We start from the raw sequence: 23,908 nt of genomic DNA on the forward strand, positions 1-23,908 counted from the left end.
GTTTCGCAGCCACTGGGATTCATCCCAGACCTGCAGCACTATGCGGTCCCACCAGTCCGTGCTTGTTTCCCGTGCCCAGAATCGCCGTTCCACAACATCCACATGACCCATTGTCACCGTGATGTCCTCGGCGCTGGGTCCCGTGCTTTGTGACAGGTCTGTGCCACTCTCAGACTTCAGGCCCTCACCGCGGTGCCGTAGCCTCCTCGCCTGGTTCATCTGCATCTGCCTCTGGGAAAGGTGGATGATAAGCTGCGAGGCGTTGACAACGGCCACAACTGCGGCGATGGTCGCAGAGGGATCCATGCTCGCAGTGCTGTGGCGTCCGCGCTGTCACTGACCGGAAAAGTGCGCGAACTGATTTCCCGCCTGCGCTTTCAGGGAGGGAGGGAGGGCGGTAGTGACGGACGGCTGACGACAATTACCCAAAAGCACCCTCTACCCTTTTTTTTACCCAGAAGGCATTGGCGGCTCGACCCAGAATTCCAATGGGCAGCGGGGACTGCGGGAACTGTGGGATAGCTGCCCACAGTGCACCGCTTCCAATGTCGACGCTTTCCCCGTTAGTGTGGACTCACAAAGTCGAATTACTGTCCTTAGTGTGGACACACACGCTCAACTTTGCAATATCGATTCCACAAATTCGATTTAAGAGAAATCGAACTATCCTCGTAGTGTAGACATACCCTGAGTCTCTTATTTTCAGAGCAACCTTTCTTTGATGAAAAGGAAAAGGTATTTTCATTCTGTCCTGGTGCGTAGAGGACATTTACTTATTCTGTTCTAGATAGACAAGATGGAGAGACAGGTTAGAAAAGAGGTATGAAATACGGCTTTTTTGGGTGTTTTTTGAACAGTGGATCGCTGGTTATTTATGAGCTGGTGCTTTGGCTGACAAGTCAACCACGACACTTGCTGCTTGGACCTTGGCTTACAATCTGGTCAGGGATGTCATCTGATTATATCTTTTCTTCTTACACAAGGCAGGCTTGGATGAATACAGCAGAGTTGACTTCAGGATTTGATGAAAAGACAAGAGAGTGAGAGAGAGAGGATAGAGATAGTGGGGGTAGAAAATAACAACAAGGGAAGAGAAAACAATACAGGATCTTATGTGCCTTTGCAGTGCAGTCAATTAGATATCACACTGATGGGCAGAGGATTGTATAATGTGAGTTGCTGTGCTGGTCCCAGGATATTAGAGAGACAAGGTGAGGTAATATCTTTTATTGGACCAACTTTGGTTGGTGAGAAAGACAAGTTTTTGAGCTACACAGAGCTCTCTGAAGCTTGTTGAAAGTTTGTCTCTTTCACCAACAGAAGTTGGTCCAATAAAAGATACTACCTCTCCCACCTTGCAGGTGAAAACAAAGTTCCTTGTACAAGATCAAGGCTGGCCAGCCAGCTTTCCTTTCAGGAAGAAGGTCCTTTTAGATGAGCCCATGATGAGCTGAGATTAATTGCAGTGCTGGTGGTTTGGCGGATGAGCTGGGGGATGCAGGATGGGATGGGAGATAAGAGGGAGAACTGAACTGATCTTTTTTCAAAATCCCTTTTTCAAGAAACCCCAAAAGGGAGAAAAGGGGCAGTATAATTCATTCCCCCTTATTATGTTGTTCACCAATTAGATTTAATACCCGTCACACCAATTTTGGTCTATTCGCTTCTGGTTCCATGTCTTCTGTTTTGGCCAAGCATAATTTCAACAGTCCTTGGTTTAGGCTAATCTAGCTTCATTGTCTTGTTCTCTTGCACTTGTTACAACTTTCAACATTGTAAACAACTTGAGGGTTTTTCATGGTTATTGTAACATCTTATGATCTTTCACATACTTTTCATTTGAGCTCACAACAGGAGTGCAGTTTAGAGGTCGGGTAGTCAAAATAGAGCTTAGAATGGGCAAGCTCAGAGCATGCACAAAGAACACAGTGGGTATGTCTACACTGCAATTAACCTGCGGCTGCCCTATGCCAGCTGATTTGGGATGGCAGGGCTCATGCTAAGTGGCTGTTTAATTGCGGTGTAGACATTTGGGCCGGCGCCTGAACTCTGGGACTGTCCCACCTTACAGAGTCCTGGAGCCTGGGTTCCAGTCCGAGCCCGAATGTCTAACTGCAATTAAACAGCCTCTTAGCCTGAACCTGAGTCAGCTGGCATGGGCTAGCCATGAGTGGTTAATTGCAGTGTATACATACCCATGGCTGAAACTGGGGTGAGGCGCTAAGAACAGGCACGCTTGATGCATGTCAGAACCTTTCCAGCACCATGAGGGGGGATGAGAACACCTACTGACATGAATGGAGCAATTCACATGTCTCAGACCTATTGTTTTAGGCTGTATTCATCTCCTGGAGGTGTTCTTATTCATGAGACCATCACATTGAGATGAATGGGCCATTTCATACCTCCCTGAAGCTCCTATGGCTGCAGATTCCTGTGTAGAGCTGTGTGCTGCATTTACTGAGAATGTGAGAGTGATGTGAGGGGAAACCCAGACTGGCCAAGCAGGGACAGAATACAGCATCTTTTCAGAAAATTGTGGTGGCTAAGAGTCTTTGGGTTCTCTCATCATCCATAGGGGGACAGTCAGATTCCAAGGCCATGTCTAAGGGGAAACCTGGATTCACTGCCACAGACCAATCAGGGATATGCTCCATCCCCGCCCGCTTCGTGGGGTGAGAGGAAGTGGGAACAAAATTGTTTGGTGCGGGTCAGATTGGAGGGCAGCTGGACTAGAAGGGACAGGGCTGGTTGGTGGGGCTGAGAGGTTACTCCTGGGGGAATTCTGTACCACTGAGCAATGCAGAATTTGCGCAGAATTTCCTCCTCCCCCTCAAAGTGGGCTGCAGAGCTGCTGGCTGCCACTAGGGGCCGCTGGACTCAGCAGAACACAGCTTGCAAATAGAAGACACTGCCGGCCAGAGGCGGGGAGGGAAGGGAAGGGGAGGGAGCTGTCTGGTTCCCGGTTGCTGCAGTTCTCAGGAAGTCCTGAAGGAAGGAGGCAGTGTGCAGGAAACTCCATACAACAAAGCCTGGGACCCAGTGTCAGGCTGTTTCTCCCTCTGAATCCCTGGACTCTGGGGAGTAGGGGGTGCGGGTGGCTGGGCTGGGGGGTGGTAGTGTCCGCAACTGGGCTCTGCGGGGGAGAGGTGTAGATGTCTGGTCTGGGGGCGGGAGCACCCTGTGGCTGGGCTCTGCGGGGGGAGGAGGCAGAGAAACATGAACTGGGTTGTCGTAGGGGTTTCTTTAACTCTCTACTCCTGGGGGAATTTTTTTTCCTGTATTGTTAGATATACTTGCTGACAGGTATTTTGAAATAAATTACCAAAATAATTGAAACTGGCGTGATTATATAGTGTTATTTTGACAAATAAAATATGCAAAAATTTGCAGAATTATAAAATATTGTACGCAGAATTTTTATTTTTTTGGTGCGGAATTCCCACAGGAGTAAGGTGGAGAGGAGAAGGATATAGGACCAGGATCAGTATTCCCACTTGGCCTGCATGCTACAATGATCACTACACACACATTTTCTTTCTGTTTAAAAAAAACAACAAAAAAACCAACACCTTAGGAAATAAAATGACGAAAAACATTAACGTAAAATTAAGGTTTCCTTGTGACAGCTTGTGTCTTTTCAGAGTTTTGAATTCAGCAAAACTCAGACTTAAGAAAACTGGGAAATACAGTTTAATAAGGTACACACTTATGTAACCTTAACTCTGCCATTTGTAAGCAATGACCCAAAACACCCATAATACACATACTCCCATTCTGTCTTTTCACTGTAAAAGGAAGGAACTACCTGCACCTGCACTTAGTCTGCTCTTGTGAAATTTAGCAACTACTTCACACTTACTCACAGGGTACCATCTAAACCTATATTTCACCTTACCCATCAGTAAACACAGACTGCACTCACATCCCATCTCACTGCTGACAATTCCCATGGTCAGAGACTCCCCCACAAGCACCCTCCCATGCCTTGGTACTGAGACAACCTACCCAATTTTGCAACAGAATGATGCAGACTAACTCCTCATTGTTCACATGCTACTCTTTCTTTTGCTCGTACACCTGGGTGGGGTGGGAGCAGATCCTGTTCTCCTCATATCGCAATCACAGCTCTGAGACACTCCTCAAACTATCAGGGGGTAGCCGTGTTAGTCTGTATCTACAAAAACAACAAGGAGTCTGGTGGCACCTTAAAGACTAACAGATTTATTTGGGCATAAGCTTTCGTGGGTAAAAACCTCACTTCTTCAGATGCATAGAGTGAAAGTTACAGATGCAGGCATTATATACTGACACATGGAGAGCAGGGAGTTACTTCGCAAGTGGAGAACCAGTGTTGACAGGGCCAATTCAATCAGGGTGGATGTAGTCCACTCCCAATAATAGATGAGGAGGTGTCAATTCCAGGAGAGGAAAAGCTGCTTCTGTAATGAGCCAGCCACTCCCAGTCCCTATTTAAGCCCAGATTAATGGTGTTAAATTTGCAAATGAATTTTAGTTCTCCTGTTTCTCTTTGAAGTCTGTTTCTGAATTTTTTTTTGTTCAATGATACTGACTTTTAAATCTGTAATAGAATGACCAGGGAGATTGAAATGTTCACTTACTGGCTTATGTATGTTACCATTCCTGATGTCCGATTTGTGTCCATTTATTCTTTTGCGGAGGGACTGTCTGGTTTGTCCTCAAACTAGTCTCCATTTGCTTAGCTCACAAATACACCTCTACCAACCTGTCCCACCTACAGTCTCCAACATTCAAATCATTCAGTACAGCTACAACTCACACACTGAATGAAGCTGCAGTGCTTGTGGATAATTGCCAGTGGCTATTGCTAGCTGCAGGGGGGGCATTGTCAAGGTTACACAGGCATATACCTTCACTGAGTTTCCTGGTTTTCTGAAGTTTGAGTTTTGCTGAACCCGATGTTCTGGAATGACATGAGCTGTCACTGGATATCTTTCATTTCGTATTTGTATTATCGTACCATCTAGGAGCCTGTAAGCTAGCGCAGACTCACCCGGCAGTGCCTCCTGCTGGTCGTCTGTGGGAATTAGCTCACCAGCCCTCTGGAGCGCCCTCCGTTGGCCGGTGATCCGCTACCACTGGGCCCCCATGGGGTCTGGGAGGGACATGGTGCCCCTTTCTCTGGAGTGCTGCCCCCCTGGCAGTACCCCCACACTCTCAGGTTCTGGGTCTCCCCACCCAGGGGAACCCCCACCCACTAACCCCACCTCGCCTCAGTCTGGGCTACTGCCAGTCTCCATCTAGCCCCAGTCCCTGGGGCAGACTGCAGTATAAGCCACTCATCACAGGCATGGGGGTTCGGACCTGCTGCCTTCCTCTACCACCCAGTACCCTTTTAGGCCTTAAACCAGGCCGTGCAGCCTGGGGAGTTGCCAGCCAGGAGCTCCCCTGCTCCTCTGGCTTGCCCCAGCCCTGCTTCACTCCCAGTATCTTTTCTGCTAGGCAGCCAGGCCCTGCTCCCTCTCAAACCAGAGAGAGCCTTCTGAACTCCTGGCTGCCCTGACCTTTATAGGGCCAGCTGGGTCTGTTTGGGGCGTGTCCTCCAGCTGACGCTGCCTCCCTATCAGCCCAGCTTTTCTCTCAGCCCTCTCTCAGGGGTGGCTTTAAGCCCCTCAGGGCAGGAGCGGGTGTCTACCCCGCCACAGAGCCCTAGTCATAGACCAGGAACAGATTGTGTTAGGAGCTGTACAAACAGAACAAAAAGACAGTCCCTGCCCTCAAAGAGCTTGATACTATTATTGACATACAAGGCATAGTGGACTTTCCATTCTGTTGTACATTTTTAATAAGTTTTAAAGCTGAATTTATGAAACTGGTAGTTTAGAAAGGATCGTTGAACTATATTAACTTACTTGTTACGGTTCTCAGGTTGGATGTCCAGTGAGTTTTAGGGGGCTTTGGCTACCCTTCCTTTATTATCCTTTTACTACAATTTTAGCCCTTATTGTTGTAGAGAGATCCCTGAACATGAGAACAGGTTGTGAACCAATGCAGTGATTCCTGCCTGAATCAATAGGTCCGAGAAGTATGAATTGTTATGCTAATCTCAATCAGGGTCCTTTGGACTCTGCAATTATGCATCATTGAATTTAGCACTTCAGATATGCCATGAAATGCTGTTTTTTGTGGTTTTTTTACCATGCAGTTCTACATTTTCATGCAGCCAGGAACCCACCAAATTGTTTTCTGTCTGCTAGCCCTGCTGGGATCTGACTACAGCTCCCTCTTACTCTCCACATTTCCCCAAAAGGGTAGTTAATTGGATTATAGTGCATGCTCCTTGTTTTGTTCCATGGAGCCAGCCAGTATGGTGGTAACGAGCCACCCTCCTTTTCTTCTCCTATTGAACGCCTCCTTGCAGTCTGGCTTTCCTTTTCTGCAGACTCGGACCAAAACACGTACAAGAATTTTTGTCAACTACTGTGATACTTCAAAGGAGTTTTTCATTATCTGCCAAAGCATTCGGGTGTGTGGATGTGGCCTTGGGAGTGCTCTATCATTTGGAACCCAAGCAGCCATCTTTACAAAAGAAACTCATTGAATTCAAGTGAAAGCTTAAGAGTTTACTAGATCGGAAGATTGTTTAATTAAGGGGCAACACTATAAAAGGGAAAGCACTCCAAGAGTCATATTTGGTGTATCTGCAAATAGTGAAACTCTTAAGCCTCATGTAATCGTAAATGTGTCTGATTTTGTTAGTTTTTGTTATGGTTGGTATCTGCCGCAGCTAGTCAGTTAAATCAGTTCCCCTCTACAGTGACAGTCACCTGATAAATTCATGACATGGCTGCAGATCTTTGGGAGCAGCTCTTTAGATGAGTTCAAGAGAGCCAGTAGCCCTTACAACAATCTGATGAAACTAGAGATGGCTTTTGTTCATTTTTTAACATTTGTTCAGTATGAGTGGGAAGCATCTGTACATGTGGAGTTCCTGTTTTACTGTCCACTGAGAGGATGTGGCAAAGTTTTGAATTGCTGCTTTAAGCTAGGAAAAGAAGTTACAAGGATTTTCTTTGCTGAATACAGTTTTTCCTTGCTGAATACAGCACTTCACTGATCAGCACTGGTTTGCGCCAAATGGTTCTCAGGGTGAAATATGTACATCCTCAGTATAACTAATAAGAGTGAAGCCTTTGTTGATCAGTTGCTGATACTAGGACTCTTCACCGAACATCTCACAGTTTTCTGGTTGTCTGTGTGGGAGGAACAGGCAGAACTAGCAAGTGCAGCTTTGAGAATACTCCAGTTTTTGGCCATAACATAACCGGGAATTATATACATTGGTTGCTATTCAGAACAAATCCTGCTCCTGACTTGTGGATGAAGATGCTGTACCTCTGCCTGAAACCTGAGTTCTCCTTCAAGTGGTTGTGCACATATACATTCTACTGCCGGTGTAAGTATGCCCAGTGCACTTGAGTTGGAGACTTTCCTCCCCAGAAGTACAACTAGGTAGCACATATAGCCCTATTCTCTTTGTGTTATCAGATGAGGGCACAAAAGGGGCACGTCTGCTGCCTCCTTCTCAATTCCTTCTCACCGCCTATGGTGACAGCTGGAGCTCCCCATAGCATTTGCTTCATTTAGCCAGCTTTTCAGAACTCTTTTAGTGTATACAGTTAGTTAGTTTTAGATAATATTTTTAATTGTTACCAGGAGAATTTATTATAAAAAAAAAAAAAAATCCCCAGGATTTAAGTAGTTTGCCGTGTGCAGGGCTGTTATCCCTGTCACAGATAGGCATAAGGGTGCTTGGTTTCTTTCAGAAAACCTCAAGTCCAACCCAATGACATTAGTGCATGCCTACCTATAGCTCCTGGGCCACATGGCCTTGTGCACATACATAACTCCACATACCAGACTTCCCCTTATGCTGAATGAAGGCCTGCAGACAGTGATCATCCTTCCAGGCATCCTCTGGACATGCAGATTTGCGTACCTGCATGAGTGCTTCAGTCTCTGGATTGGTGGCTGGATCTGTGAAACGCAAGCAAAGGAGATCCATTTCTGTCCCCAGAACCAACTCTGACTCTGGTAATAGATGCATCTACCAAAGGCTGGAGGGGCCTATCTCAGTCAACTTCAAGCACAAGCTCTTTGGTCACCAGGAAGTTTTACTCCACATAAATGTGCTGGAGAGCCAAGCTATTCATCAGGCCTGCAAGATGTTTATGGTCCACCATCAAGACCCAGGTGATACAAGTTATTAGGGACAACGCCACTGCCATGATTTATCTAAACAGGCAGGGAAGTGCAAGATCATCTCAGCTATGCCAGGAAGCTGTCCTTCTATGGATTCTGTGTATAAAAACTATGTCTCCTGGAATGTGTTCCACCTTCCTTGAGTGAGAAACACAATTGTGGATTCCCTCAGTAGGGTTTTCGTAGACCAATACGAATGGTCAATCAGAAAGGATGTTCTCCTTCAGATTTTCCACTACGGGGGTATCTAGTAAAAGACTTGTTTGCAACCAACCTGAACAGGTGCAGGAGATTTTGCTCCAGAAGGGACTGCAACCTGGCTCAGTCAGAGATGCCTTCCTTCTCCCTGGGTCCAGACATCGTTTCTATGCTTTCCTGGCAGTTTCTCTCATTCCAAGGTTACTCAGGAAACTGAAAAGAGACAAAGCAACATTTAATCCTTGTCACACCATCATGGTCAAGGTAGCTTTGGTATCATCTCTCTGTCTGGTTGCCAATAACGTTACCTCTAGTCGAGGATCTCCTGTCTCAGAACCAGGGTAAGTCTCTACATCCCAACCACCAATGTCTCCACCTCATGGCATGGACAATCTCTGGGGGGGTAGATTGATTTAAATCAGGACAGTTTAAATCACCAAGTGGAAAGCCTTCATTTAAATCATTGAGTTCTATCAGCTTTTCCATGTGTATCTCAATTGTTTTCTATATCTCATTAGTTGATATAACCATTAAAACATGATGATTTATAACTAAATAGAACCTTAACACTAGATTTGGGACATTTTTTTTGCTACCTAGGAGTATACACTTTAATATACATTTATTTAAGAAATTTTATAGCTTAATTATGGTAGAATTCTCATGAGAAATTGTGCTCCGGAGAGGTTCAGATCATCTTGGTGAGCAGCAGAAAAGAATTCACTAGAGCATCATATGGAGCAAAGTGGAAGAGATTTTCAATTTGGGTGCAATCTCAACAGTTTTTGTCCCATCCCACAGAGGTGACTATGTGCTGGACTATCTGATGCAGCTAAAGTCATCAGGCCTTTAATTAGTTCTGTCAGACTCTACTAGTTTCCATTTCTGCACTTCCTCTATCAATAGAAGGATTTTCAATTTTCTCCAACCAACTTGCTTCCCAATTCTTGAAAGGTCTATTCAACATTTACCTTCCTGTGTGTGATCCTGTATCTGTATCGGATCTCAATCTAGTCATCTGCAAACTGGAAGGATTCCCTCCTGCCCCACTCTCTCTTTGAACCTATGGCTACAACCTGACTATCTTTATTGACTATGAAGACAGCTTTTCTGGTGGCAATCACTTCCACAAAGAGGATTGCAGAACTTCAGTCTCTCCTGGCTAACAAGGTTTCCCTTAAGCCACGCCATAAGGTCATGCCTAAAGTAAAGTTAGCTTTCCATCTGAACCAAACTATTCATCTCCTGGTATTTTCAGTGAAATCTCATTCTTCCTGAGCTGAAGAAAGATTTCATACCTAGGATGTTTGTAGAGCTTTGGCATTCTACCTGGACGGCATTAAGTCCTTTAGAATCTCTCCAAGGCTTTTTATAGTCTATGCAGAGAGAGTCAGAGTCAGTCAGTGTCTGCTCCGTGAATCTCACATTGGATTTCTGACTATGAATAATATAGTAATATATGGAGATATACACCTATCTCCTAGAGCAGGAAGGGACTCTGAAAGGTCATTGAGTCCAGCCCCCTGTGTTTACTAGCAGGACCAAGTACTAATTTTGCCCCAGATCCCTAAGTGGCCCCCTCAAGGATTGAGCTCACAACCCTGGGTTTAGCAGGCCAATGCTCAAACCACTGAGCTATCCTTCCTCCTCTGAAGCTCTTGAAGCTGTGCTATGGTCTTTCTAAAGTCTTTCCTCCACCAAGAATAATGGCTCACTCCACCAGGGCTCAGTCCACTTCATCTGTCTTTCTGAGCAATAGCCCTCTAGCTGATATCTGCAAAGCAGCAACATGGGAGTCTGTACATACTTTTTCTAGCCATTATGCCATCACTCAAGGATGGAGTAGGAAGATTAAATGGGAGTAGGAATATTAAATGAATAGCAAAATAAGACACTATGACTAATTTATATCAAATGGACAAAACATTTACAGTATTAATTTCATTTTAAAATATTTCACTTGCTTACTGTTACCTTTCTGTGTAAATAACTGTTTTAGTTGTTGTTGGGATGTTGTACAATCTCCAGTGAGAGGGCAAGTGATCCAGGAGACAAGCACTCTACTAAAATGTGTTCCACAACTTGAACAGTTTTAAAAATCCTTAATCTAGGTTTACATTCTCCTTTTGTCTGACAGTTTTGAAGATGCTACCTCAATCTCCAATATCAGGGCGTAGAAAGATAATAGTGCTGCTCACTCTGGAATTATCAGGCATCTTATGGAGTGGCATGTTACACCATTTTTCTGCAGCCATGTTTAAGATTCAATTGTAAGACATAAGACAAAATTTTACCATAAAGTGATTATTTTTTCCTGATGGTATGTCGACAGCTCGAACGTTCCCTGATTAAATTTGTGTCTCTACTACTTTTGCTGATCTTTCAGAAGCTATTCAAGATTTAGGTAACTTTGTTGTTAATTTTGTACTTCAGTGTTAGTAGGTTCAACTCATTTTTTCATTTACTTCATTCTTTTGCACCAACTTTATATCTGGCTGGCTAGTTTTGCAGACATGTTTCCAATTACTGCTTAACTGCAGTCCTTCTCTTTCAGGAACTACCTTAGCATTTCTTACAGAAATAAAGGAGACCTAGGTTTTTTTCAAACTGGTGGCCTTCTGCAAAGTACTTTCTTGCAGTAAAATGAGATGGCACCAAGTTCCCCCCCCCCCGCCCCCGACCTGAAGAGTCAAGTAGTTTTGTTTATCTTTTTGTTCAGTTTTACCAACCTTTTTTTCCTATAGATTTTAAATTCCAGGTATAATAAACAAGTTTTTGATTATTTTGTTCTTTATCTTAATTACAGAATTGTCAGATTCTACCGGCTTTTAGGTACCTATTTTACAAACATCTGTAATAGTCTTCTGTTCATGTGTGCCTCTCCTGTTAAATATTTGCACCAAGAAACTCATGCAATGAACCATGTTCTTTCATCATTCTTTCAGTGGCTACGTGGGAGACCAAGTGAATATATTACTTGTTAACTGCTGAAGCCTCCTCATTTTTTGTGTTTGTTTACCATAGGAAGAACAATTTTAAATTGTTGCCTATGCAAAAGAAAAGTGTACAGGTTCCATTTGCAGGTACACAGTGATATAGGGGGCCTTTCTTTGTATCTGCCTGGTACTTTATTCCCTGCTCATCCTAAGAGTCCAGGTATTGTTTGAACTAATCAGTAGCAACTCCTGTTTTCTCTCTACTGTTGTTATAGACCATCTCAGCTAGGACTTGGCATTTTTGGAAAGAATGTGGCTTTTTTGCATTGAGGGGTATTCTTTTGGTTGGAGAGAAGCGTAGGTCTGTTGGCAGTTTGAAAGTTGCATGATTCCCCATAATTGTAAGTAGCATTTAAATTTTGCAGCTGATGGCTGGTGGCCTGTACACACAATAGTTTGAAACAGTGTTCAGAAAAACAGTTGTATGTTTGTGGAAAAAATACCCCACATTTAAAATTCTGCTCAGCTTTTTCATTTGCTGTACATTTATGTGTTTCTCCATTGCCTTTCAGGATTTCACTGATGGTGTACTACGCTCTGTGAAATCATTGCTACAGAGCAGAAAAGAATTATGTAACGTGTCCGCTGAAGACTGTTTAAGGCAGGAGGAACAGGACAATTTTATTGAGGTTTGACATGGCATGTCTACTTACACTGTTGTATAAATATGAAGGATGCTTTTAGTTCACAACAGAATCAGAAGCTGCAGGATTGTATAATGTGCAGTAGAACATGACTCTGAATTGCAAATAAACTCTACCCTCCTACCTAATTAATTGCTTTTACGTTCACCAGAAGAGTGAAGAATGGTGGAGTTTACCAAAAGAGTAAACATTTCCGCTTTTTGAGAAATATCATGTGGTCTAAAGTCTAAGAAAAGAAGATGCAATATCTAATTTAATCCAAAAATGGATTATGATGTCCTGGCTTTGTTTACATATACTACTATGATTTAACTTAATGAGGACCAATCATCAGATATTTCAAAGAAATGTAATGCAGCTTTCTGCATATTAACCACTTCTAGTAAAAACAAAAATTATGTTTGGTCTCAAACACTTTTTAAACTGGCCAGGTTAATTTAAATTATACTGTTTCATTTCTTTAACTAGGACAACTAAATTATATTATTTAGAAATCAAATAGATTAAAACATTGTTGACTTTCTTTTTAACTTGACTATAACTTGAAGTTGTCCTGATTATTTTAATGTAAGATATAGTAAACTTTCTTTACATTAAAAAGTATTTCAGTCTGCATTCTGTCATGGTTAATACAGCATACAAAGTATTAAACTGTGTAATTAAAGATCATATCATGAATGCATTTGAACAGGTTGTGTTTTGTGATACTGTGATTGGCCACTGAAAGTGGTAGATTCTCCTTACAGTATACTTTTAAGGACTTTCTCCAGTTTGGTTTTAAATTTCTCAGGACAAAAATGGTGGAATTTCTGAGTATCTAACAAAATCTAACAAGATACAAGAGAGTAACCTCATTGTCAAGATCTTGCAGGACATATTAGAGATGATAGTGGCCTTCATGAAATTTAAATTTGCCTGTAACTAAAACAGAGAAAACATTGGATTCATCGTAGAGATTAGTTCTCATCTGAAAAGTGACTTTTTGTAAAAATGGCATATTCTTGCTCAGTAAATCTGTTCCCCCTTTGTGCGTTTATAGTCATATCTGCTGACTTACTGACAATGTAAGTTTACTTCTGTTTTTGTAGGGGTAATACAGCTGTGAGAGTTGGAGCTGGATTCTCTTCTGGCTCATGTATTATCAATAGAGTTGTTAAAGTTTTAATGGAAGGACCACATTTTTTCCTCTATTATATTATGCAATCCTGGTGAAGTCTAACACAGATGTTCCACAGATTTAAATTAGGGTATAATTTGAATAACATGGAGTTGCACAGGTATAACTAATAGCAGAATCTGGTCTGTATGAGAAGAAAAATATCCAGCTTGATTTTCAGAGCCGCAGGGTGAGTTTGCACTTGGGCAGTTAGAAAAGCCTTCTACCTTTACAGGAACTCCTCACTTAAAGTCGTCCCGGTTAACGTTGTTTCGATGTTAAGTTGCTGATCAATTAGGGAACATGCTCGTTTAAAGTTGTGAAATGCTCCCTTCTAACGTCGTTTGGCAGCCGCCTGTTTTGTCCACTGCTTGTAGGGAGAGCAGCCCGTTGCAGCTAGCTGGTGGGTGGTTGGAACAAGGGTGGACCAGCAGCCCCCCATCAGCTCCCCACTCCCCTAAATTCCTTGTGCAGCAGCTGTCCCTCCCCCCACTAGCACGTGCTGCTCCTGCCCTCTGCCTTGGAGCTGCTCCCAAAGACTCCTGCTTGCTGTATGGGAGGGAGCGGGGAAAAGGGGGGCTAATGTCAGGGTGTCTCCCCCTCCCCCCTGCTCCTGCACCCCGCTTAACCCATCTTCCATAGAGCAGGGGGGACATACAATGGAGGGAGGGAGCTTCTCAGGTCTCAGCAAGCTGATTTAATTAACAAGGCAGTGTACTTAAGCCTGGGGTCAGCTACTCAAAGGGGAAATGTGCATTTTTTTTCTCTCACACACAGGGTGTGTGTCTGCCCTCCCTCCTTTCCTGCTGCCTTGTAGAGTGTTGTGAGAGTTAACCCTTGAGGGGCTCAGTCAATTGCTAGTTCATTTAGCAGTAAGGCATTCCCTGGGAAATATCCCACCCTCTGACTCCTCCACCTCAACCAAGCTTTACAATCATCACTGTGTACTATTATTAAATTGTTTGTTTAAAACTTATACTGTGTGTGTGTGTGTGTATATATGTGTGTGTGTGTATGTATATGTATGTGTATGTGTGTGTGTGTGTATGTGTGTATATATATATATATATATATATATATATATATATATAATCTTTTGTCTGGGAAAAAAATTTCCCTGGAACCTAACCCCCTCGTTTATATTAATTCTTATGGGGAAATTGGATTCACTTAACATCATTTTGCTTGAAGTCGCGTTTTCTAGGAACATAACTACAACGTTAAGTGAGGAGTTCCTGTACTTGCAAACTGAGCAGATTTTTTTTTTTTTAAATCATGAAGACAATAAATGTGGTACCCCACAAACCAATTAATACATTTGTCAAAATAGAATTGCATTTCAAGTAAAAACCCAAGAACAGTTTTCAAAAAAGACATCAGAAATTAGTTGATTCTACTATTGTCAGGATTCTTTTTGTTCCTTATTGTCCTTAACTCTGCTGGCTTTAGATTTCTCCTGTGTCCCTTTGCTTCCTTTAGCCGTTTTCTAGAGTTCTTAGCTTCTATATGATCTATATTCATTACTAACAACTTCCACTTTCTTCTATTTGTTATACATTATTTGTTATTAGGAAAAATATTTTAATTTTAAGGATAGTTAAGCACTGGAACAGGTTACCAAGGGAATTCCTGTTGTTGGAGGTTTTAAAGAACAAACACCTGACAGGGATAATCTAGATGTACTTAATCCTGCCTCAGTGTAAGGGGTTGGACTAGATGATTTCTTGAGGTCATTTCCAGCCCTACATTCTATGGTTTCCTGATGAGCAGGGTGATTAAAATGTTAATTTAATCTGTATGATTGCATTTCAACATAAGGTATACTGAACGAGTTTGATTAAAAAACAACTTGTGTTGGATTTTTTTTTAGTATCTTTCGAACCTTTCAGTTCAAACTGCATTCATTCAAAACTATTTGAATTTTATAAAGGCAGTTTCTTCAAATATAGTATCATATGGTGAGTAAAGGAGATAGAACAATTGCAGTACAAATCTGTGCATATTGGCTGAATTGAAGAGGCATTATCAACTTCAATGTTTTATGAAAATAGCACCTTATTTAACAGATCTGCTTTTTTATATATATTCTGTCTGCTTACCTTACTGACAGCCTTTTATTAGTTTTAACTCTTATTACCACTGCATAACCAGTGAAATTATTAGAAAGTGAGATTCAAAAGTGAGCTGAATTCTCTTTGACTCGCTTATCAACATAATTATTAACCAAGGCCCAATTTCAGCATCTTTATTACTAGTGATATGTAACAGAAAAATAATAGCTTGACTTTCAGCATCCAGGTTGAGTTTGTTTATTATGTAAATATTTTCCTAGATTAAATTTGCATATTATAAACACACTGCATGTGGGCAAATTGGAGAAAGTCCAGAGAAGAGCAGCAAAAATTATTAAAGGTCTAGAAAACATGACCTCTGAGGGAAGATTGAAAAAATTGGGTTTGTTTAGTCTGGAGAAGACTGCGTGAGGGACATAACAGTTTTCAAGTACATAAGAGATAGTTACAAGGAGGAGGGAGAAAAATTGTTCTTGTTAACCTCTGAAGATAGGACAAAGAGCAATGGATTTAAAACTACCATTGCTGCAATTTAAGTTGGACATTAGGAAAAACTTCCTAACCATCAGGGTAGTTAAACACTGGAATAAATTGCCTAGGGAGAGTGTGGAATCTCTGTCATTGGAGATTTTTTGAGAGCAGATTAGACAAACACCTGTCAGGGATGTTCTAGATAATACTTAGTCCTGCCTTGAGCACAGGGGATTGGACTGGATGAGCTCTTGAGGTCCCTTCCAGCTTACAATTTTATGATTCTAAGAGACTGGAAAGGGAGTATAGGACTGGGAGCATGGAGGATAGATAGGACAGATAGGATGAGTAGCCAAGAGGGGTAAACAGACTGAGCGAGGAGACTGGGTAAAGGGAGTTGTGGTGGGAGAGAGCGGAACTGGGACTTTCTGAGCAAGGATATTAGGACTAGGTGTGGGGAGTGGGGGGGACTGGGAGTGGGGGAGATTGGGGCTTGAACAGTGAGCCTGGGGGGACTGGCTAGGCAAGGAGATTGGGACTGGGGTGATAAGCCGGAGGAGTGGAGACTGGGACAAGGAGGCTGAAGTGGGGAAGAGACAGGACTAGGTCTGGGACAGGTTGATGGGAATGAGGCAGAAGGGGATAAGCTTGTGGGGGATGGGCAAAATAGTCTGGGCCCTGTAAAGCACACTCCCTCCAGAGCCTGGAATAGCACCCCAAATTCCTGAGTGTCACTCTTGTTCTGCTGTCGTTGAATAGCTGAGAAGCCCACTGGCAAAGCGTGACTCATCTCTAATGCTGGTCCACAGAGGATGACCACCTACTACCGATATCAGTTACTCAGTTAGCTCAAGTAATAGAGGTTTGTGTGGCGGATCTAAATTTTCCGCTCTGCTGATGACCTATGTGGACCCAATATGAATGCCACATGATGGAATTCCTGGGGGCTTTTTTTAGTTAGCTTTTTTAAAAACCTAGGAAATTATATTACCCCCCCCACCCTACATTATGGGAATATTAGATTGCAAAATCAAGCAATCCAAACTTAAGTTTAGTTTGTGTGTGCAACCTTAATTCAGCTGCCTTGTGCTTGTGTTACAGTGCCATCTTTAAATTACATATTGTTTTTTCCACAGGACCCTTGCTTGCCTCATTCAGTGCACAAGATGGATCTGTTCTGGGGATGAATCAAGATTGTATAGTGAAGGAGGCTATTGTCTATAGGACTCCTGTCTCATATGTTCCAGAAGTTGGAAGGCATGCAGTGAATGAGGCAGGGGATTGCAGGAAGAGAAGGAATGGTCTCCGGGTTAAGGCAGTTGAATGCTACCCTGGAGACTCATTTTCCATCTGTAAAATGGGGATAGTTATATTCCCTCATCTTACTGTGTGTGTGCGTGTCTTAAATTCATTAGTGTTTGTGAAGCACTAAGATACTATAGTGATGAACATCAGAGAAGAGCCCATGAGAAAATGAATAATTCTGCCTTCAGAGCAGGGTTTGTAATAATAATATGTGGTAAATATAGAACAGGGGTCGGCAACCTTTCAGAAGTGGTGTGCCGAGTCTTCATTCATTCACTCTAATTTAAGGTTTTGCGTGCCAGTAATACATTTTAACGTTCTTAGAAGGTCTCTTTCTATAAGCCTATAATATATAACTAAACTATTGTTGTATGTAAAGTAAATAAGGTTTTTAAAATGTTTAAGAAGCTTCATTTAAAATTAAATAAAATGCAGAGCCCCCCGGACCAGTGGCCAGGACCCAGGCAATGTGAGTGCCACTGAAAATCAGCTCACGTGCCGCCTTCAGCACCTGTGCTATAGGTTCCCTACCCCTGATATAGAACAATGAAACTAAAACACAATATTAAATAGCTGCTAATTAAATGAGCACTGTCCTGTGCACTAAATGAGGCCTGGTCCTGTGGCTAAAATAGTATGTGATCATGTAATTAAAGATATCCTAATGAATATGCACCAGGAGGCAAAATTAAGGTTGTATAGGCAACTAATTTTGGCATTTCTTAACTTTTTTGTTTACGTGACTTTACAACCTTAATAATCTTTTTAAACTTAGTTTTTGTGTAATTAAAGTATATCTGAGATGGTGGTATACCTCTACCTAGATATAACGCTGTCCTCGGGAGCCAAAAAATCTTACCACATTATAGGTGAAACCACGTTATATCGAACTTGCTTTGATCCGCCAGATCCCCCCGGAGCACTGCTTTACCACGTTACATACGAATTCATGTTATATTGGGTTGCGTTATATCGGGGTAGAGGTATAATATATTTGAAGTCTGAGTAGTGGTTACCAAGGTAAATAACATCAAATTCTGCAGATCTTGGATTTTTGCAGAATAGATGCCTGTATCACAGCTTTGACCTTAATATTAAACTGCTTTGTGACTCTTATTTTAGTAAATATTTTAGCATCATTTGTATTGAAATCTGTATAGTGCATTCCCAAACAAAAAGATAAACCTATGTTAAAATGGAATTAAGGTTGAGATTGTGGTATGGTTACAGGCTAGCTATCCCCTTTCTGGTCTCTGAGTGCATACTCTCTGACTTTTACCTATCTTGGGATGGACTCTCATGATTTTTCCACTCCTAGACTGGGACATGTTGGATATCAATTGCTTACACCCTGCAGCTGTGACTGGTTTTCAGGCACCTGAGTTTCTTTCCTTTGGGAATCAGTGACCATCGAGATTGACCAAGAGCCTTCCTGAAACAGTATTTTTATTTAGCACTTGGAACAAAGCATTAGATGAGACTTTTTTCCCCCTAATCTTATGATTCAAAACAAACTGTTAAATAGGTTTTCCTCCTAAATTATTGGAGCAAAACAGAACCAATTTATATTCTCCGAACAAGGCCATTTCTCCTGGCATAATGGATCTTGAGGATAACAGTATGAAGCTTTACTTTAAATAGTCATTACACTTTTCAGTTCTAAGCAGCTTTCTCTATAATTAGAAAACCAGGATACTCTTTCTGGATCTTGTATTTCAAATTGTTTGTATGCTTGTTTTACAGATCACATTTCTAGGTTTTGCTGGAGAGACAGATGCTGCTCATATGCAGGTAATGTATATACAAAAAATGACTTTGTCTCCAGCACTTGAGTTATAACTGAGATATTTTATGGTTTTTGGTGTGGGAGCCCTAATACTTACTTTACTTCAAGAATATGCCGTGGAACATGCTTTTTAAAATAAATGGTCTGTTTTAAACATTGAAATTAACAGTTTTAATTTTTTTTTATTTTCATATGACCGCCAGTGTTTTGTATTCATTTGGAATATAGAAGCCTGGAAAATCTTAAACCTCCATTTTTTTTTTTTTTTTTGTTAACTTGAGTGCCAGCCTTGGGGTCTATGCTTTTTGAAATACCCGTGGCCAGATCTTAAGATAGTCTTAGGAGAGTTAGATAAGCAGTTCTTGTTTTTAAAACAAGAGTGTAACAAAAGTACGATGACTATTTCATGCAACTATAAAAAATATTAGGGATTTAACCCTCTCTCTCGTGTGTGTTTAGTCTCAGGCCTGGTTTAACTTCAGAAGTGAGGATAAATCAGTGCTACTTTGTATGTGAACACTCTTGTAAACTATAGGTACAAGCTAAAATTATATCAGACAAGTTTAAAACAATGTAAGAAACTTCAGGCACAAAATTGTACTAGTTTAACTAAATCTGTTTAACAACTTACCTTTCATTAAATGCGTGCACGTTCTGTGTTGACAAGCCCTTAAACTACTTTGTAGTTCTCTCTCTCCTAGTTCCAGATGTTATAGGTCATATATTAAACTACTTTGCAATTCACGCTTTCCTCCTTCCCAGCATGTTATAGGTCATATCAAAGTAGAACTTTTGACTACTGTGCAGTTAGAGTTTTACAAATAAGTGAGAAATATGATTTACTTGTAATTTGAAGTAGAGTGGTGTGAAATAAATATTAGAAGTATCACTGAGCTGTTGATTTTATTAGTACATTGTGGTTAATTTTAAAATTATTTTGGTTTCAGGGTGTCAATATTTGCATTTAAACATGTGCAATAAAGTGTAAAAGAAAATCGGGAGACATAAAACTTATCTTGTACCTTTTAGACATTTTATTTTTTGTGTGTGTTCTTGTAATGGAAAATAATAGATGTCTTAGAAAACCACACCAAAGAGGCTGCTGATTAGGTCATGAACCCCAAAATGACTTATCCTCTCCACAGCTAATATAAATCACAAGGTGTATCGTGGAAGGTGTTAGTCATTAAATATAGAGGCTTTCATAGTTAACGGTCCATTGGTAGGTAAAAGCAAAAGGATAAATATTGTGAGTTAAATTGTGCTCAGACTTGCATTCAGTGCCAAGTACACTAAGGGTGCTGTAAAAATAATCACTTTACAGATATTCTTCTAAGCACACAGGTCCAAACCTTGGGCTCTCTACTTGAGGTTGCACAAAGAATTCTGTTTACTAAGAGAAAGCTGGGTCCACTGTGTTCAATAATTTATATTGGATTGAGCATAATTTTAAAAATTTCTCAATGTTTATGCTGTATTAAAAAGTAAGTAATATAATATTAAACGCTCAATTTTTTCAGCATATTTATTTTAGGTAAACATAATTCCATGTTGACCAAGATCCTAGTTAAACATAAGCCTAAATTGATTATTTTTTTTTAAATATTCTGCTCAGATACAAACCCGATAATGGTGAACCTACAGCATGTGGAGATTACCAGATGGAAACAGTTGCATGCAAATGTTCCCTCTGTGTGTTTACATACCTGCTGTGATGTTCTGTTGCTCTTTACTACTCCCAAGTCTCTCCTTGGTGCTTTTAAAAGTTTCCCTGAGTCTTGAGAGGCAGTGATATTATATTTCTTCTGGTAGAGGTATCTTGAGATTTGAATTAGAACACTGTTGTAAACTAGCCCTTTAAGCAGGATTCCAATTTGGTGTGGGAATATAATTGGAAAACTGAAGGGAAAGAGAGTGGTGATTTTGACAGACTTAGAGGCTGGCGATATTTATTTAACTTTCTAGTGCTCCAGATCAAAAAGTTTCCTTACCATTAACATATTAGTTTTATGCTTAGTGTGTGAATTTGTGTTTGAATTAGGAATTGGCTGCTGTTTCTGTAGAGCTCCCAGATGTTCTGAAATCACTCCATTTCTGTAGTCTAAATGAAAATGAAGTTATTTTTCTAAAGGATATAAACAAACCCATGGAAACCAGCGATGTCTCTAAACATCAGGTAAAATTCCTAATCCTTTTTATAAGGTACACGGAATATTAATGTGTTTTGCAGTTTCTTCATCTTTTAAAAGTGTGTTACAAAGTAATCCTGGCAATAACCTGGCCAGGTATTGCTACTTTATTAATGCGTTTTGAAGCTATATGTGTTATATAAGTGCTCTGGTATTTTTAGTGTTGTAGCTATTTTAGTCCCAGGATATTAGAGACACAAGGTGAGTAAAGTAATATATCTTTTGTTGGACCAATTTCTGTTGGTGAAAGACACACATCTTCGAGCTTACATAGAGTTTACACAGAGCTCACCCACCTTGTCTGATGGTATTTTTAATATTATTAATAGTGGTATAAATATTATACTGACTAAAGACATTCCTGCTGCAATTTATGAAATATTAAGAAATGCAAGGTACTTTATCATAGGTACTTTCCTCTCTCCTTCCTAGTTCTAGGAAGATACTCTGCTGTGGAAGCCATAAGCACTGAACTAGGCAACAGCAAATTGTGCAGGAAAATGTGCTAGGAACAAGTCCCTGTGGGGCCCTTTCTCCCTTCCTCTTCACCATTCAAAAGTCTGAGTCTCGATGGCCAAGGGGAAAAAATTGGAGACGTCCCCAAAGTGAACCACAGTTGGCTGTGTTGAACATGGCTGAGCATCAGCAGACTTGCCTGACGGTGAGCATGCAGTGAAAGCATGCCCTCTGCAAAATGCCTGTGTGCTCATCCAGTAGTCCACATACCTCTGCTCCCCACACCATAGTCCCTTTGTACTGCCATTTGGAAGGAAGATGAAACTGGTTGAGTGAGGCCTGGTCTACTCTACAGAATTAGGTCGACGTAAGGCATCTCATTAGCCTAACTCTGTAAGCGTCTGCACTAAAATGTTGCTCCCGCCAATGTAAGTCACCCACTATGCTGACTTAATAACTCCATCTCTGAGAAATATAGCGCTTAAGTCGATGTAGTTAGGTCGACGGCAGTGTCCTCCTAGTGAGATCGCACACCGGCGACAGAAGGAGCATAGGGTGGACATTAAAATTCAAATTAATTACTATGGTGGCTGTTTGTCGACTTATGTCGACTAAATTTTGTGGTGTAGATATGCCCTTATTCTTCTCAGATATAGTGCTATTCTTCTGTCAAACAACAGGGGAGAGAAGTTACAGGATAGGCTAGGTGCTCCCAACACTTGATACTTCCCATTTCCTCTCCAAATGTCAGTAAAGATAGCTAGAATTTGTTAAAACTATTTTGACTAATAATGTATAATGAAGTAATTGTATTACTTGCAGGAGTAAAACTACTTAGAACAAACCAGAAGGGTTTTTTTTGTTTTCTGTTTGTTGGGAGTGGGTGTTGGGGGGCGGTCAGGGCAGAGGGCTGGGGGTGTGTGGAGGTGCAGGGCAGAAGGCTGGGTGTGTGGGGGGGTTCAGGGCAGAAGGCTGGGGGATGTGTGGGGGATGCAGGGCAGAAGGCTGGGTGTTGGGGGGGAGGTCAGGGCAGAGGGCTGGGGGTGTGTGGAGGTGCAGGGCAGAAGGCTGGGTGTTGGGGGCGACTCGAGGTCAGGGCAGAGGGCTGGGGTGTGTGTGTGGAGGTGCAGGGCAGAAGGCTGGGGAGCTCGGCTCGTGGGGGTGCCCCCAGCCCCCTTCCCCTGAGCGGCTCATGGCAGGGGGCTGGGAGGAATATGCCCTGTTCCACCCCCTTCCCCAAGGCCCATCCCTACCTCTCTCTGCCTCCTCTACGGAACAGGGAGCACGCTGCCGCTCGGCTCTGGGCTGTCGCCAGCAGGGCGGGGGAGGAGGAGGGGCCGGAATGCACCACACTGGGGGAAGAAGCGGGGGTGGGGGGAAGCTTGGCTGCCGCAGGACCAAGCTTCTGCCTCCTGCCCCCGCAGGGGAGAGCGGTGGGCCGAGACACCCCCCCTCCCCCCACCGCTCTCCCCTGCAGGGGCAGGAGGCAGAAGCTTGGTCCTGCGGCAGCCAAGCTTCCCTCCTCCCCCGCTTCTTCCCCCAGCGTGGTGCTTTCCGACCCCTCTGCCCCTCCTCCTCCTCCTCCTCCTCTCACCGGGCAGGCAGCGTGCCACTCAAAATCGGCTCGCGTGCTGTAGGTTGCCGACCCCTGACTTAGAGGATAAGAGTGGCCTCTAAACCGTCTCAAAACTTGGCTCTAGTGATGTTGGATAAATTACTTAACCTCTTTACCTCACTCTCCTCATCTGTAAAATGGAGTTTTGTTTGTAATATGCATTGAAGACTTAAATTATTGTTATACCTTTTAAATTACAATAGTATTAACAAATGTCTTTAGTGACAATTTCACTACAGTTTATGTCCTTGACCTGTGCTCTTGTTGTTCTTGCCATTTTAAATGATTCCAAGTTTACATTATAGATGAAAGTGTGTTATTGAGAACACTGTTTTGTTTTCTTGTTTTTCTTTCTCAAGCATCACCTTTCTGGAGTGCTTTGTGTGATGAGATTGTCTCCCTCGTTCCCAAGGATCAAAGTTGATTCTGTATTTACCTTACTGAGCAAATACGCTACTGGTGTAAGATATACAATGGAAGTATACTCATTACAGAAACATGAAACAGAGATGTCCCATGCAGAGGATGATGACACTAATCAGTCGGTGTCTTCAATTGAGGATGATTTTGTCACTGCTTTTGAGCATTTAGATGAGGATGAACCTTCAAAGATACAAAATGCTGGTTAGTTTTCATGCCCTGTTGAAATAGATTGCAGAGCTCGTTTGTTGCAATTTAGGCTAAAGAGAGATTTTCATGCTGTGGTAAACTACATGAAACCCATATCGAATTATTTTTTGCTAATTACCATCATACAAGACCCCTTTAATAAAAAA

General features: G+C 42.0%; 1 protein-coding gene across 1 annotated transcript in view; it reads left to right on the forward strand.

Annotated features, from left to right (window-relative positions):
* Nucleotides 1-23,908, forward strand: part of AKAP11 (A-kinase anchoring protein 11) — a 73,453-nt gene that overhangs the window by 12,535 nt on the left and 37,010 nt on the right. Inside the window, exons 3-6 of the mRNA XM_065423390.1 lie at nucleotides 11,951-12,067; nucleotides 18,830-18,877; nucleotides 20,914-21,048; nucleotides 23,492-23,756. Coding sequence (XP_065279462.1) covers nucleotides 11,951-12,067; nucleotides 18,830-18,877; nucleotides 20,914-21,048; nucleotides 23,492-23,756 — 565 coding nt within the window. The remainder of the gene's footprint in view (nucleotides 1-11,950; nucleotides 12,068-18,829; nucleotides 18,878-20,913; nucleotides 21,049-23,491; nucleotides 23,757-23,908) is intronic.

Source organism: Emys orbicularis, chromosome 1 (assembly GCF_028017835.1).
Source record: "Emys orbicularis isolate rEmyOrb1 chromosome 1, rEmyOrb1.hap1, whole genome shotgun sequence".
Classification (NCBI taxonomy): domain Eukaryota; kingdom Metazoa; phylum Chordata; order Testudines; family Emydidae; genus Emys; species Emys orbicularis.